We start from the raw sequence: 18,500 nt of genomic DNA on the forward strand, positions 1-18,500 counted from the left end.
CCTCTTATGAGATCTCTTCTCCGAGGGCCACTGATAGCCCTCTTCCCCCTTGCTGAAGAGGCGAAGACCCAGACCAACACGTCTTCTAGCCCTAATAAACACAGATGGAATGCCCCAACTTGGTCCATAGTGAGTGTCCACCAGTGGTCACTGACGAGGCAAGAGACAACGTAAGAGTAGCGTGTGTGTGTGTGTGTGTGTGTGTGTGTGTGTGTGTGTGTGTGTGTGTGTGTGTGTGTGTGTGTGTGTGTGTGTGTACTCACCTAGTTCACCTAGTTGTGCTTGCGGGGGTTGAGCTCTGGCTCTTTGGTCCCGCCTCTCAACTGTCAATCAACATGTGTACATGTTCCTGAGCCTATTGGGCTCTATCATATCTACACTTGAAACTGTGTATGGAGTCAGCCTCCACCACATCACTTCCTAATGCTTTCCATTTGTCAACCACTCTGACACTAAAAAAGTTCTTTCTAATATCTCTGTGGCTCATTTGGGTACTCAGTTTCCACCTGTGTCCCCTAGTGCGTGTGCCCCTTGTGTTAAACAGCCTGTCTTTATCAACCCTGTCGATTCCCTTGAGGATCTTGAATGTGGTGATCATGTCCCCCCTAACTCTTCTGTCTTCCAACGAAGTGAGGTTTAATTCCCGTATTCTCTCCTTGTAGCTCATACCTCTCAGCTCGGGTACTAGTCTGGTGGCAAACCTTTGAACCTTTTCCAATTTAGTCTTATGCTTGACTAGATATGGACTCCATGCTGGTGCCGCATACTCCAGGATTGGTCTGACATATGTGGTATATAATATTCTGAAAGCTTCCTTACACAAGTTTCTAAAGGCCGTTCTTATGTTAGCCAACCTGGCATATGCTGCTGCTGTTATCCTCTTGATATGAGCTTCAGGGGACAGGTCTGGCGTGATATCAACCCCTAGGTCTTTCTCTCTCTCGGACTCTTGAAGTATTTCATCTCCCAAGTGATACCTTGTATCTGGTCTCCTGCTTCCTACCCCTATCTTCATTACATTACATTTGCTTGGATTAAACTCTAACAGCCATTTGTTCGACCATTCCTGCAGCTTGTCCAGGTCTTCTTGAAGCCTCAAGCTGTCCTCCTCTGTCTTAATCCTTCTCATAATTTTGGCGTCGTCAGCAAACATTGAGAGGAATGAGTTTATATCCTCTGGGAGATCATTTACGTATATCAGAAACAGGATAGGTCCAAGTACAGAGCCCTGTGGGACTCCACTGGTGACTTCACGCCAGTCTGAGGTCTCACCCCTCACTGTAACTCTCTGCTTCCTATTGTTTAAGTACTCCCTTATCCACTGGAGCGCCCTACCAGTTACTCCTGCCTGTTTCTCCAGCTTATGCATCAACCTTTGTTGATGCATAAGTGTGTGTGTGTGTGTGTGTGTGTGTGTGTGTGTGTGTGTGTGTGTGTGTGTGTGTGTGTGTGTGTGTGTGTGTGTGTGTGTGTGCACGAAATAAGACAGAGAAAGAGTAATATCCTTTAGAGAGAGAGAGAGAGAGAGAGAGAGAGAGAGAGAGAGAGAGAGAGAGAGAGAGAGAGAGAGAGAGAGAGAGAGAGAGAGAGAGAGAGAGAGAGAGCTTGGAGGATCTCTTCCTTTGGTACTGTTGTCTCTTGTACCCATTCTGTTTTAAATTCCCTTCTTTTTTTTGGCTTGTTCAGTTTTGGATTTTTAAAATTGATTTCAGATTCTCTCCTCTCACCACCTCTATGCTTCCTCAGAGCCTCCTCTCCATCACTGTGGTTCCTCAGAGCCTCCTCTCCATCACTGTGGTTCCTCAGAGCCTCCTCTCCATCACTGTGGTTCCTCAGAGCCTCCTCTCCATCACTGTGGTTCCTCAGAGCCTCCTCTCCATCACTGTGGTTCCTCAGAGCCTCCTCTCCCTCACTGTGCTTCCTCAGAGCCTCCTCTCCCTCACTGTGCTTCCTCAGAGCCTCCTCTCCCTCACTGTGCTTCCTCAGAGCCTCCTCTCCATCACTGTGCTTCCTCAGAGCCTCCTCTCCCTCACTGTGCTTCCTCAGAGCCTCCTCTCCCTCACTGTGCTTCCTCAGAGCCTCCTCTCCCTCACTGTGCTTCCTCAGAGCCTCCTCTCCATCACTGTGCTTCCTCAGAGCCTCCTCTCCCTCACTGTGCTTCCTCAGAGCCTCCTCTCCATCACTATACTTCCTCAGAGCCTCCTCTCCATCACTATACTTCCTCAGAGCCTCCTCTCCATCACTGTGCTTCCTCAGAGCCTCCTCTCCATCACTGTGCTTCCTCAGAGCCTCCTCTCCATCACTGTGGTTCCTCAGAGCCTTCTCTCCCTCACTGTGCTTCCTCAGAGCCTCCTCTCCCTCACTGTGCTTCCTCAGAGCCTCCTCTCCCTCACTGTGCTTCCTCAGAGCCTCCTCTCCATCACTATACTTCCTCAGAGCCTCCTCTCCATCACTATACTTCCTCAGAGCCTCCTCTCCATCACTGTGCTTCCTCAGAGCCTCCTCACCCTCACTGTGCTTCCTCAGAGCCTCCTCTCCATCACTGTGCTTCCTCAGAGCCTCCTCTCCATCACTGTGGTTCCTCAGAGCCTCCTCTCCATCACTGTGCTTCCTCAGAGCCTCCTCTCCATCACTATACTTCCTCAGAGCCTCCTCTCCATCACTATACTTTCTCAGAGCCTCCTCTCCATCACTGTGCTTCCTCAGAGCCTCCTCTCCATCACTGTGCTTCCTCAGAGCCTCCTCTCCATCACTGTGCTTCCTCAGAGCCTCCTCTCCATCACTATACTTCCTCAGAGCCTCCTCTCCATCACTATACTTCCTCAGAGCCTCCTCTCCATCACTGTGCTTCCTCAGAGCCTCCTCTCCCTCACTGTGCTTCCTCAGAGCCTCCTCTCCCTCATTGTGCTTCCTCAGAGCCTCCTCTCCATCACTATACTTCCTCAGAGCCTCCTCTCCATCACTATACTTCCTCAGAGCCTCCTCTCCATCACTGTGCTTCCTCAGAGCCTCCTCTCCATCACTGTGCTTCCTCAGAGCCTCCTCGCCATCACTGTGCTTCCTCAGAGCCTCCTCTCCATCACTGTGCTTCCTCAGAGCCTCCTCTCCATCACTGTGCTTCCTCAGAGCCTCCTCTCCATCACTGTGCTTCCTCAGTGCCTCCTCTCCATCACTGTGCTTCCTCAGAGCCTCCTCTCCCTCACTGTGCTTCCTCAGAGCCTTCTCTCCACCTCTCGGCGTAGCAGAAAACATTTAAATTCTTTTTACGTTTCTTCAATTTTTTTGGGTTATTACTATAAATCTGAAGTCCAAATATTCACAAATGAGTTTGCTAAAGTATACAAGAAAAACTAAAAGTTTCTTGGTAATAGATTTTGCGTGACGATGCCGAATGAACCAATATTTATCGACATTTCAATATTTCTCACATTTGTCAACATTCTTCGTTTTTTTAATACATAAAAAATAGGGAAACATGCATACATGAACGGTCTACATCGCTGTAAATTAAAAAACACACACATATCACTAAAACAATTCCGGTAGGCAATTTGTAAAGCACTGAAAATATTCACATACACAATATAACAAGAGATATGCTGATAAGATCCCGCCAAACACACACCGAAACTACGACGTTGGTACAACGTTCGAACAAGTTTTAACACCTTCTAACCAGTTATAACAAACAATATAGCAAGTTATAACAACGTTCTAATACGTCATAAACACGTTAAGCCAAGATATAGCAACTTAATTACAAGTTGTAACAAGCGGAAAATAGAGACAGTTACGGTTTGTGTTTCCAGGGATAACATATATGAGATAAGATAACAGAAGAGTTATCATCTTGAGTGATAGTCGGCATAGGTGATCTCCTGATGGTCCCCTGATACTATACTGGTCCCCTGGTAAGCTCGGCCTATTCAGTGCCTCAAATAAAAGAGTAAATTATTCAAAAGAGAGATTTTCGGGCAATTTCGAGCTGATTGCCGCGTATTAGCGTTATCGGCTCAATAAAGTGATAATATTATGGGATTTCGGCTTATTCAGCAACTGCGCCTAGAAATCATTTTGTGTGCATACATACATATATATATATATATATATATATATATATATATATATATATATATATATATATATATATATATATATATATACATAAATTTAATTACATTTGGGAAACTGTTATATGAATAAAGAGTGTAAAACAAAGCCGAAAAACTGGAATTTAATATGGACACTTTGAGTCCAAGAAAAAATGTGTTTTTTTCTTTACAATATTAATCAAAACTTTTATAGAGATTAATCAAACTTGCTTTCTAAAATATTACATAAATATCATGCATTTTAATAGCGCGTTCGTCTTAGTAATAATGATCGCCATTAACAATATTAACTAATTATAATTACACATCACTGGAGCGATGCAGACATATTATACATGGTCTCATATCCCTCTTTAGCTTACAAACTTGTTGATTTTTATCAACAAATCTTTCAGCAACACCAAGCCATCCTATTTATCGATATATATATATATATATATATATATATATATATATATATATATATATATATATATATATATATATATATATATATATATATATATATATATATATATATATATATATATATATAAGACGACACTTTGACCGGTGGTCCAATCGTGAACCAAGAACAGAAACCACAACACCTACAATAAATTAATATTACAAATCAACCATGCATAGTAAATTTAAAAAAAGAAGAAAGCATAATGAAAGAAATGGTCCGTCAAGGAGTAAAAAGCACAACTCTTAACCAAAACATAGATCTAATCATATATTATAAAACAAAGAAGGCCACCGACCTCCTCATTAAAAACAGCCCGAAGCCGACGGAGAACCCTTTACAGCAGTCGAACGTGGTACATATATGTACACCTGCCCCCACGAAGGATGAATGTAGCCTTCAGTCTAAGTACAAAGGTATGACGTCGACCAAGCTGACGAGGCGTTTTACCTGACATCTTCAATCAGGTGCCCCTAAAAATCACGCGAGACAAACCCATAACATCACCCTAACAAGAGAAATGTTGAATAAAAATACATGTATAATAGACAAAATCCAAGATTACATAAATTTTTGAAGCAATCCGCATAAGAATAGAACAACCCCACTATAAATACCCAAATAACCAAACTATTCACTATAAACATATTATATATATATATATATATATATATATATATATATATATATATATATATATATATATATATATATATATATGAACTTCCAAATATTAAAAAGTATGATAATTACAAAGGGAATGTGTTATTGCTCAGACACCACGATACTATACGTCTAGACCAGCAGATGAAATATTCAACTGTGACCTTGGGACAACAAGGTTTCTAATAGTTTAGTTGTTTCAGAGCTGGAGAAAAGCCCATGTTAATGTAAATGCTAATGTGATTTTAATGTACTTAAATGCCGCGGAAGAGAATAATTGTGTTGATGAAGGTTCTTGTAACTCCATGACGTTGATGACGGTCACACACACACGCACACACACACGCACACACACACACACACACACACACACACACACACACACACACACGCACACACACACACACACACACACACACACACACACACACACACACACACACGCACACACACACACGCACACACACACACACACACACACACACACACACACACACACACACACACACACACACAGTTGAGTGTGTGATGTCAATCCCACCAGTTGATTGACAGTTGAGAGGCGGGACCAAAGAGCCAGAGCTCAACCCTCGCAAGCACAAATAGGTGAGTACACACACATAAACATACATACACACCCACAAAGCTTAAAAAAACCATGATTAAGAAGTGCTAAACTGATCGATGGAGCAACTCGGATAAGAGACAGTGACCTAAGAGTGAAAAGAGGTAAAAGGTCTTTCACCTCTGCTCAAGAGGTGAAAAGAGTGGTAGCAGTGGATGTGGTGGTGGTGGCAGTGGTGGTGGTGGTGGTGGCAGTAGTGGTGGTGGTGGTGGCAGTAGTGGTGGTGGTTGAGGTGGTGGCAGTGGTGGTGGTGGTGGTGGCAGTAGTGGTGGTAGTGGTGGCAGTAGTGGTGGTGGTTGAGGTGGTGGCAGTGGTGGTGGTGGTGGTGGCAGTAGTGGTGGTGGTTGAGGTGTTGGCAGTGGTGGTGGTGGTAATGAGCAGACTGTACAGGTTTCGTAAGTGGTTCGGTAAAAGCAAGATAATTCATAATCCCTGATGTATGGAGCAAGACTCAAGCCAGAGCTGATAGGATTAAGCTACCAGGAAAGGCTTTGGGAACTGGACCATACCCACCCTTAAGAACAGAAGATGACACTATGTCAAATATTATTCTGAAAGGTATTCAGAGAATAAATAAAGAAATGCTCAACAGGAGAAAAGACGGAACATATGTGTAAATATGAGGCAAATGTAAGCCCCAGGGACGACCCGCTGACCTATTTCAGAATACGAGTAATAATAATAGTAACAGTAAAGGTAATTACAGAAAGCCTGCCCCATACGAGACAGCTCATTCCTGTATTCACCCAAAATCATTTATATAATGTTTCACCAACGTTTACAATAATTTAACAACCCAGTCGAACGGTTCGGAAGCAAAGGTATTTAAAGCTCTACCCAGACATACATTTAAAGTACAATTCTGGTAAGAATGATTCACTATATTGAATAATCGGCAACTTGAAAGGGAGAACTCGTGAAGAATGATCGACCCTGCAAGCCCATTTAGGTAAGTAAACACTCTGAATCCCCAGAATACAACTCGAGCGCAAACATTAATCTCAGCAAGTTAAGAGCATCGCTCCCGACAACAGTCCCTTTGGGTTCAATGTTAAAACCAAGTCCTGGGCTTCACGAAGAGTGAATATATATTATGCATCAGGCATAATGGGTCACGCAGCAACTCCCTGATTCCTTACGGTTAACAACACGACAAATCCACCACATTAATCTGTTCGCGGTTTACGGTAAAACACGCATCTTCCTCTCCTCCCACACGGTATTAAATCCAACAAACATTCCCTGCAGGCTCCGTGTATACCAGACTGTGTTCTGTGATTTACAGTCCGCTTACGACTCCGCCTCCTTCCCCTACCCTTCCTCCCTCCTAACATTCTCTTGCTCCTCCTTCTTCCGCTATTCCCATCTTTCTCCAATCACAAGAGAAATGTACCTTTCCGAATAATAGGTAATGGTGTCCCCGCCACACTACCTCACTGCCTCCCACCACACACATATTCACCTACACGGTAAACTATATAATCACGACCAAACCACACATCAGAAAATGGAAAACCGCCAACGTTTCGGTCCCTCCTTGGACCGTTACCAAGTCGTGTGACAGACAACGATCTATTACACTATTTGATAATGGTCCAGGACGGACCGAAACGTCGTCGTTTCTCTTTTCTGACGTGTGGTGTGGTCATTATATCTTCAGCCACGTTATTGTGACTCATCGTCTTCATCAGTAACCTATATAATTATGAGCACAAATACTCGACGTACACGTATGCACAACACATACATTATACAGGGTGTGCTATAAGTCTGGAATCATAGGACGAATACAATAGGAATCGAATATAATAGGAATGGAATCATAGGACGAATATAAGTCTGGAATCATAGGACGAATATAAGTCTGGAATCATAGGACGAATATAAGTCTGGAATCATAGGACGAATATAAGTCTGGAATCATAGGACGAAGGACATAGAACGAAACCGACTTTCGTGTTTTGTGTCCACCATTAAGATCGGAAACGCAAACGGGGAATCCACTCAGCCCACACACACAAGGGGAGGGCGCAAGAAGTGATGGTTGTACACGCTTCCCGCCGTGTGAGGCGACGCTGTACACACGAACACAAACACACTGATGCTTACCACACTTCATTATACAAATTATCCGAACCTCCGCCACACACTAACAACCCCCTCCCCCCCCCCACTAACAATGTCTCAATATATACACTCTAACTACCGTGCCCCCGATACATTAGCCCCAACACATAAACTACCCCACATGAAAATTACTTCCAAACGGACTACGTTATCCCACATACAAACTACTTTTATCTATAACACATGAGATACATTTTTCTTCAGATAAATAACTTGTTATGAACTCACAATTTCTCTTCCTACTTCACCTCACACTCAAACACAGAAATTACATTTTCCTCTTTAACAAACTACATTATTCCCTACACAAGCAACACTATACCCCACACAAGCTACAACACACAAACTACTTTCTCACAAACAAAACCCGCTTTCTCTCCCACAAAAAATATCTTCGGCACCTCACACACTACCATTAAATTTAAAAAATTTCTCTCCCACACACAATTTTTTCCACAAATGCAAACAATTCCCCCCCTCCTCCCCCAACACAATATATATATAATATCCCACACAAACTATCTTCTTCCCCAAACAGGCTATCTTCTTCACACATACAGACAACAAACTCCTACACAATAAATCCTGAATAACACACAGCCAGCCTAAACACACACTAACACCCCCACCTCACCAACAGTCACCTAAAACAATATTCCAAGTATTTGTTGGGTTGAGATGAATAATTCGCTCCTCCTCGACCTCTGCTGTTGTGCCTTCTCCATTTTGCACCAATCAACACCGCCAGGCCACGACTCAAAGGCCCCACAATTATTCTGAATCATATAAAAGTTTACACCGCTCGCTCCTCGGTTCTACAGGATGATGTTTGGTGGTTGAGGTGGTGGTGGTGGTGGTGGTGGTGGTGGTGGTGGTGGTGGTGGTGGTGGTGGTGGTGGTGGTGGTTGAGGTGGTGGTGGTGGTGGTGGTGGTTGAGGTGGTGGCAGTGGTGGTGGTGGTGGTGGTTGAGGTGGTGGTAGTGGTGGTGGTGGTGGTGGTGGTGGTGGTGGTTGAGGTGGTGGCAGTGGTGGTGGTGGTGGTGGTTGAGGTGGTGGTAGTGGTGGTGGTGGTGGTGGTGGTGGTTGAGGTGGTGGCAGTGGTGGTGGTGGTGGTGGTTGAGGTGGTGGTAGTGGTGGTGGTGGTGGTGGTGGTGGTGGTGGTTGAGGTGGTGGCAGTGGTGGTGGTGGTGGTGGTTGAGGTGGTGGTAGTGGTGGTGGTGGTGGTGGTGGTGGTTGAGGTGGTGGCAGTGGTGGTGGTGGTGGTGGTTGAGGTGGTGGTAGTGGTGGTGTTGGTGGTGGTTGAGGTGGTAGCAGTGGTGGTGGTGGTGGTGGCAGTGGTGGTGGTAGTGGTGGCAGTGGTGGTGGTAGTGGTGGCTGTAGTGGTGGCTGTGGTTGAGGTGGTGATAGTGGTCGAGTGGTGGTGGTTAAGGTTGTCACAGAAGTGGTGGTAATGGTAGGGAAGGGAACTATGAGGAGAATGCGCCAAACCATGAATATCAAATAGCAACTGGAAGGGATAAGTATTTGGGACGAGGCGATGGAATGGTGCCCAACCACTTGGACAGTCGGCCGACCTGCATGAAGTGAGACCGTCGCTCTACCGTCCAGTCCAGACGGTTGGGCGGTGGTAGTAGTGTTGAGGTGGTCGTAGTAGTTGTTGTTATCTTGGTGGTAGTTGTGGTAGTCGTTGGTGGATATTATCATGATGAGATGGTGGAAGATTTGTTGTTAGTGGTGGTGGTAGTGATAATGTTGTCATGATGGAGGTGATGGTGTAGGGTGTCATGATAAGAGATGTTGGGAGAGATGACTATGGGTGTGTCGACAGTGGCGGTAGCAACATTTGAGAGCAACTATGCTCTCACTTGAGAGCATAGTTTCAAAATTTCCCTCCGGTGACTTCAAGTGGCATACTGCACAGCATCTGCATGTGCACTAAAGCCTGGACATTACTCCCTATGGACCCCACGGTGCAGGGAACAAAGGCACGAAGGCTATCTTCCTTATTACTGGACTAAAATCTAGCTTACTGAATGACTCCCAATAGACAAAAGTGTATAATAATTTTGTTAATAAAGATTTTAAACATTGGTCTCCAGTCTCCATTTCCCATCTTCATTAAATTGCATTTTTGGGGTTGAATTATAGGAAGCATTTGTTTGCCCCACTTCTGGAGTTTGTCAAAGTCTTTCTGTAACTTTCTGCTGTTGTCCTCGGTTTTGTATTTCACATTAAGGCTGGGTTAGGTGGTGACGTTGTGGAGGTGGTCGTGGCAGAGGTGGTGATGGTGGTAGTTGTGGTCGTCGTGGCAGAGGTTGTGGTTGTGCTGGAGATGATGGAAAAGTTGTGTTTATGATGGAGGGGGGATGGTGGTTTTGGTAGTTAACAATGTTTAGCTAATACTGACCTGGAGGGAAGTGAAGTCTAGCTCTTATGCCCCGCCTCCTAGCCTTGTTGTACGTGTTGCGTTTTAGCTTTACTTTCCTGATATGCAAATACTTTGTCGAATCTGGCCACAAGTCCCACAAGTTCTGTCCACAAGTTCTGGCTACAAGTTTACACGAATCACAAGTTATTTCAGTGTATTTACACTTGTTGACCATCCGTGCAGGGTTCCAGTATTTCCACACATGTCTCCTACTTTCTCTCGATTTATTAAGATGTTCTTGTCTGCCTTGTGTCCCCCCCCCCTCAGTATCATGTATGTTGTAATTATATCCCCCTGTTTCTTCTCCCTTATGTGTTTGTGATATTTGATTAAACGTATTCCTAGAACTTAGTTCTCTTAATTTTCGCTCGTGTTGTAGTGGAGGTGTGATGAAATGTTGGAGGTGGTGATGAAGCAAGTGGTGCCTGGTGGTGGTGGTGGTGGTGGTGATAGTGGTGGTGGTGGTGGTGGTGGTGGTGGTGGTGGTGATAGTGGTGGTGGTGGTGGTGGTGGTGGTGGTGGTGGTGGTGATGGTGATGGTGGTGGTGGTGGTAGTGGTAGTGATAGTGGTGGTGCAAGTAGCAGTTTTGGAAGCGGTGAGGGAGCTGGTCCGCGCCAGTATAGCCAGCCCCTCTGAGACCAGCTCCAGACAAAATTACTTTTAAAGTTCTTAAAGGACTCTCAGTTGGACGTTAATACACGATGATCAACACAATAGACCAGCGTTCACTGTGTGTACTCACCTCTTTGTGCTTGCGGGGGTTGAACTCTGGCTGTTTGGTCTCGCCTCTCAACAGTCAATCAACTAATGTACAGGTTCCTGAGCCTACTGGGCTCTATCATATCTACACTTGAAGCTGTGTATGGAGTCAGCCTCCACCACATCACTTCCTAATGTATTCCATTTGTCTACTACTCTAACACTGAAAAAATTCTTTCTAACGTCTGTGTGTGTGTGTGTGTGTGTGTGTGTGTGTGTGTGTGTGTGTGTGTGTGTGTGTGTGTGTGTGTGTGTGTGTGTGTGTGTGTGTATGCGCGTGCGTGTAACAACAGGATATTACCACCCACGGACATTATATTATTCACTCTCATTTCTTACATTACACCTGGGAAAAAACACCATTAATAAACACCTGATAATTCAAAATTAACTGAGCTGAGGCACTCATGTATTCATCTAGTTATAAATGATCAAATGTTAACAACTTGATTAATACAATGCTAACAGTGTCACGGCTGGGGTTGGTTACTTAACACTCATCATAATATTGCATACACGGGGCGCTCGACAGCTGAGAGGACAGCGCTTCGGATTCCTAGTCCTGATGTTCCGGGTTCGATCCCCGGTGGAGGCGGAGACAAATAAGCTAAATGCTTCTTTATTAACGATAGCCACTACAACAACGACAACGACCACCACAACACCTACGAGAACGACCACCACAAGCCTTTAAATAACCAGTGATTCGAGTGGCTGCCCTTATATAAAGAATTTTTGTTATATATATATATATATATATATATATATATATATATATATATATATATATATATATATATATATATATATATATATATAAACTTTTCCCCGAGTCTTCAAATGAGGCAGTGAGCGTCTGGTCCCCGTGCCTTATCTTGAGGCATCGTCCGGCACTCTCAGGGGGCAGCGCAGACTCCAAATGGCACACTATACACCATTTTTCACCCCAGCCACACCCTTCCAAGCCACACCGTTGCCAGAGTCACCACAGTCCAGCCATACCTGTATCAGACTCACCACACGTCAGCCATACATACCCTTCCCAGTCTCACCACAATCCAGCCATAACCTTGCCAGGCTCATTACAGGCCAGCCACAACCACACACTTCTACCACACCCACCACACTCCTGCCACACCCACCACACTCCTGTCACATCCACCATACTACTGTCACACCCACCACACTACTGCCACACCCACCACACTACTGTCACACCCACCACACTACTGCCACACCCACCACACTACTGTCACACCCACCACACTACTGTCACACCCACCACACTACTGTCACACCCACCACACTACTGTCACACCCACCATACTACTGCCACACCCACCACACTACTGTCACACCCACCACACTACTGTCACACCCACCACACTACTGTCACACCCACCACAGTTCTGCCACACCATCCACACTCCTGTCACACCCACTACAAGCCAGCCACATCTGTTGTGAACAAAGCTGAAAGGCTTCCCTTTGTTTCGCATTAATTAGTGATATTTAAAAGCCTACGTCATATAAAGTGCAACATTTATATGTAATACAATAAACCACAATTTGGAACCCCCTTTTAACAGGCTAGTAACTAGGTGATCTGGGGCAGACTTACAGTACAGGTAAGTACAATGGTCCTATACAACCCGTCCTTTCTAATAATGCGTCACATTTTGACGTATACCATCCCCCTAACGACAAAAACTGATGTACTAAATATCGTAACGGGTGGCAAAATTGATATAATGTCCCGTTTTCTATTGATGGATCCTGGATTAGGTTAGGTTCGGGCAATTTAGTATTTTATTGTTGTCAACGCTCGAGAGGACGGGGTGCATTAAACGCACAAAATTACACTCGGGTGAGCTGTTTTGCGGACGTTGGAACGTTCACATCACGACACAACAGAACTAAATGCTGACCAAGACTTCACTGGACTTCCTGTCCAACACCCCTTCCACACGGCGGACATCCTGACGTCTGGACCAGAAGCCTCTATCTAGTTCAACGGTGGAGCTCAGAGGACCTCCAGCATGACATCTGTCTATTGCCGAACTTACGTGATAAAACAAACTTTGCAGGCAATCCGGGTGATGGTTAGAAGTTCACGGTAACTGATTGGGTGATTCAACTGTGATCGACAGTGTTAAATCATAGCTTTTCTCTTAAAGTTGCCTTATGGAAGGGCGCATAAAGACACAACTCAATGGGTATACACACTGAGAGGTGACTAAGACAATGACCACACACTAGAAAGTGAAGGGACGACGACGTTTCGGTCTGTCCTGGACCATTCTCAAGTCGGTTGTGTAAGGCAATAAATAGGCAAGAGAAGTTGGTAAGCTCAACACGGCCACCTCGTCCGTGCCCAAGCTCTGGTGTCCCTGTGCTTTGTGGTACTATATGTGGCTGTCAGTCACACAACAGGGGCTCACCATAGCCCGTGCTACATGGACACATCGTTCTGAGTAGCTAAATCTGAAACAACACACACAAGCCGTACTCTCTCTCTCTCTCTCTCATACACACACTCTCTCTCTCTCTCATACACACACTCTCTCTCTCTCTCATACACACACTCTCTCTCTCTCTCTCTCATACACACTCTCTCTCTCTCTCATACACACACTCTCTCTCTCTCTCATACACACACACTCTCTCTCTCTCTCTCTCATACACACACACACACTCTCTCTCTCTCTCTCTCTCATACACACACACACACTCTCTCTCTCTCATACACACACACACACTCTCTCTCTCTCATACACACACACACACTCTCTCTCTCATACACACACACACACTCTCTCTCTCTCATACACACACACACACACACTCTCTCTCTCTCTCATACACACACACACACTCTCTCTCTCTCATACACACTCTCTCTCTCTCTCTCTCTCTCTCTCTCATACACACTCTCTCTCTCTCTCTCTCTCTCTCATACACACACACTCTCTCTCTCTCTCTCTCATACACACACACACACTCTCTCTCTCTCATACACACACACTCTCTCTCTCTCTCTCTCATACACACACACACACTCTCTCTCTCTCATACACACACACACTCTCTCTCTCTCTCTCATACACACACACACACTCTCTCTCTCTCATACACTCTCTCTCTCTCTCTCTCTCTCTCTCTCTCTCTCTCTCTCTCTCTCTCTCTCCCTCTCTCTCTCTCTCTCTCTCTCTCTCTCTCTCTCTCTCTCTCTCTCTCTCTCTCTCTCTCTCTCTCTCTCTCTCTCTCTCTCTCTCTCTCTATGTCTCTATTACGATAACATACGTAAATGTGTATTTGTCTTGGTAGGCGTGCCGACTCTTCACAAATATAGTAATATAATTTTCACTCTTTTCACTCTCTGTGGATGCTGCTTCACTCAGCTCTTAGTTCTTCCTCACTCGCAATCCAATGTCATCTTCCTCTTTCATTCCATTCCAGAGTCATTTTCCTTTCTCACCTTCCTCTCTCACTGCAATTTCATCAGCTGTCACTTAACTCTCATCGATTTAAATTCCTTTCGCTGTTCCTGCTCGTCAAGTTCAGCAATCGAAATCACTATATTCCTCTCTGCTTTCTTGCACTCTGTTCAATCTCATCTTCTTCCCGGACTCATCCAATTTTATGATTCCACTTTCCATCCTTTGTACTCCTTAAGTTCTCAGTTCTTTCTTAACTCTTACTTTCCGTCTTTATTAATTATTTTGCTTCACATTCTTTTTATCCCTCTTCTTCTCGCCTCTTAAACAGTTCCTCCATAACCTGCTTGGAACGTCTTCCTCTAACCTATTATGTTAATTTCTCTCTCTTTAATCCTTCTCATATTTTTCATTTTATATTCCTAACTTTCCAAGTACTTTCTGCCATAACTCTCCAAGTCCTTTCTTCTATTCCTCAGTTTTTATTCTTCAATCTCTAACCCTTCTTCCCTATATTTTTCTATATGTCCCATTCCTCTCCTTCGTTTTCCTTTTTTATTGTTCTCTTTCCCGTCTTCTGTTCCACGCAACGATCTTTTACCATGTTTACTAATTGCCTCTATTTCTTCCAATACATACTTCCATAAGTTTATCCCATAACCATTTAAATATAACTCTGGTAACATTCTTCTCTTTTCTCTCAACTATTATGTCTATTTTAATAATGATTCTATTTGTCTAAATTTGTATTCCCTTACATCCTCGTTATCTGGCTGTTCTACCCACCTTACCTTCTCGTTATCTTGCTGTTCTACCCACCTTACCTTCTCGTTATCTTGCTGTTCTACCCACCTTACCTTCTCGTTATCTGGCTGTACCACCCACCATACCTTCTCGTTATCTTGCTGTACACCCACCATACTTTCTCGTTATCTTGCTGTACCACCCACCATACCTTCTCGTTATCTGGCTGTACCACCCACCATACATTCTCGTTATCTTGCTGTACTACCCACCATACCTTCTCGTTATCTGGCTGTACCACCAACCATACATTCTCGTTATCTTGCTGTACTACCCACCATACCTTCTCGTTATCTGGCTGTACCACCCACCATACATTCTCGTTATCTTGCTGTACCACCCACCATACCTTCTCGTTATCTGGCTGTACCACCCATCATACCTTCTCGTTATCTGGCTGTACCACCCATCATACCTTCTCGTTATCTGGCTGTATCACCCATCATACCTTCTCGTTATCTGGCTGTATCACCCATCATACCTTCTCGTTATCTGGCTGTACCACCCATCATACCTTCTCGTTATCTGGCTGTACCACCCATCATACCTTCTCGTTATCTTGCTGTACCACCCATCATACCTTTTCGTTATCTGGCTGTACCACCCTCGCTTACTATCACTAACGAACCTACCCCCTTATCTTACCTTCTAGCACTTTCCCCGTCCACTTATATATTTGATCTCTGTATTTACTAACTTCTTAACGTACCCTCCCCCCTCCCTTTCCTAGCCGTTCCATCCAGTCAATCCCTTCTACTAACTCTTCCATCCACCGAGCTAGTCAGTACGTACTTCATGTTCTGCCCACCCTGCTTTGCAACCCCCTAGTTACAGTTCTGTCCACCCTACTAGCCAGCCCCCTACCGCTTTTCTGTCCACCCTACTAGCCAGCCCCCTACTGCTGTTCTATCCACCCTACTAGCCAGCCCCCTACTGCTGTTCTATCCACCCTACTAGCCAGCCCCTACTGCAGTTCTATCCACCCTACTAGCCAGACCCCTACTGCTCTTCTATCCACTCTACTAGCCAGCCCCCTACTGCTGTTCTATCCACCCTACTAGCCAGCCCCCTACTGCTCTTCTATCCACCCTACTAGCCAGCCCCCCTACTGCTCTTCTATCCACCCTACTAGCCAGCCCCCCTGCTGCTGTCCTATCCACTCTACTAGCCAGCCCCCTACTGCTGTCCTATCCACTCTACTAGCCAGCCCGCTACTGCTGTCCTATCCACCCTACTAGCCAGACCCCTACTTGCTGTTTTATCCAACCTCTCTGATCTTAACCTGCTGTTGAAGGTCACTTTGTATTGGAACTCGTGCCATGATCCCCCTCCCCACTCCCTGCCCCTCCCCATTCCCTACCCCTCCCCACTCCCAACCCCTCCCCACCCCCTACCCCTCCCCACTCCCTGCCCCTCCCCACTTATTCCTCCCTCCTTCCCCCCCCCCTTCACTCGCCCCAGACCCCCTCCCTAACGAGGTGTTTGCCCCACTGGTAATGCTCCCTCCATTTCCCCTCGTCGCCGCCGGACCAATACCGCGCGCCATTCACCCACAATGCACCATTGTGCGCCATTCTTGATCGCCGAGTTTGTTATTTGTCAAGTGCAACGCCGAGTATAAATTCCAACTATGGATTAAAATAGCCACTGGACAATTTTAGAATCTAAAAATCTGCTCACGTGTCTTTTTCTTTTCCTTTCTTTACCTCAAAGTTTTTATTCTTTCCTTCTCTCTGTGGCTTTCTCAATGTTGTTGTTGTTGTTGTTGGTGTGTGTGTGTGTGTGTGTGTGTGTGTGTGTGTGTGTGTGTGTGTGTGTGTGTAATTAACTAAGTGTAATTACCTAAGTGTAGTTACAGGATGAGAGCTACGCTCGTGGTGTCCCGTCTTCCCAGCACACTCTTTGTCATATAACGCTTTGAAACACTACTGTGTGTGTGTGTGTGTGTGTGTGTGTGTGTGTGTGTGTGTGTGTGTGTGTGTGTGTGTGTGTGTGTGTGTGTGTGTGTGTGTGTGTGTGTGTGTACTCACCTATTTGGACCTGCAGGATCGAGCACTGACTCTTGGATCCCGGATCCCGTGTGTACTCACTTAGTTGTGCTTGCGGGGGTTGAGTTCTGGCTCTTTGGTCCCGCCTCTCAACCGTCAATCAACCGAAATACAGATTCCAACGTAAGGAGCAGGGGCAGTAGTTGTGTGTGTGTGTGTGTGTGTGTGTGTGTGTGTGTGTGTGTGTGTGTGTGTGTGTGTGTGTGTGTGTGTGTGTGTGTGTATTTTCTGCGTGTCTGCAGCCCGTGTTCAATGCCTGAAATTTCGATACTAATTGCATGCCTCCCAATGGATTACCAGAACCCGAACGCTCGAACACAGGCAAACGAATCCCTGTAACGCAACAACATCTCTCTCTGCCACACACTCACACACAGGCACGCACACGCACGCACAAAAGCCCAGACCCTGTGCGAGTGCGTGCAAGTGTCAGGCCACACATTGGATACCTATAAACCTGCGGACAACCGCTCGAAACCCAGCTCACGCTAAGGGGTCCTTTCGGAGCTGGGTATTTGAAACAGCGAACGAAGAGAATTAGGCTCTGATTGGTGGAATGGATTAGGTGGCAGGGGGTTCGGTACAGAGAGAGAGAGAGAGAGAGAGAGAGAGAGAGAGAGAGAGAGAGAGAGAGAGAGAGAGAGAGAGAGAGAGAGAGAGAGAGAGAGAGAGAGAGAGAGAGAGAGAGAGACAGAGAGAGGGGGGGGAGGGAGAGAGGGGGGGAGGGAGAGAGAGGGAGGGAGGGAGGGAGGGAGGGAGGGAGGGAGGGAGGGAGAGAGAGAGAGAGAGAGAGAGAGAGAGAGAGAGAGAGAGAGAGAGAGAGAGAGAGAGAGAGAGAGAGAGAGAGAGAGAGAGAGAGAGAGAGAGAGAGAGAGGGAGAGAGGGGGGGAGGGAGAGAGAGGGAGGGAGGGAGAGAGAGGGAGGGAGGGAGGGAGGGAGAGAGAGAGAGAGAGAGAGAGAGAGAGAGAGAGAGAGAGAGAGAGAGAGAGAGAGAGAGAGAGAGAGAGAGAGAGAGAGAGAGAGAGAGAGAGAGAGAGAGACAGAGAGAG

The 18,500-nt window shown here is 45.6% G+C and overlaps 2 protein-coding genes across 2 annotated transcripts in view; both read right to left on the reverse strand.

Moving 5' to 3' along the window:
* Positions 1–3,252, reverse strand: part of LOC123752941 (involucrin-like) — a 49,516-nt gene extending 46,264 nt beyond the window's left edge. The window contains exon 1 of the mRNA XM_069306094.1: positions 1,645–3,252. Within this exon, the coding sequence (XP_069162195.1) occupies positions 1,645–3,252 (1,608 nt within the window). The remainder of the gene's footprint in view (positions 1–1,644) is intronic.
* The window catches only part of LOC123770736 (uncharacterized), a 758,174-nt gene that overhangs the window by 718,826 nt on the left and 20,848 nt on the right, over positions 1–18,500 (reverse strand).

Source organism: Procambarus clarkii, chromosome 56, assembly GCF_040958095.1.
Source record: "Procambarus clarkii isolate CNS0578487 chromosome 56, FALCON_Pclarkii_2.0, whole genome shotgun sequence".
In the NCBI taxonomy this organism is placed as follows: domain Eukaryota; kingdom Metazoa; phylum Arthropoda; class Malacostraca; order Decapoda; family Cambaridae; genus Procambarus; species Procambarus clarkii.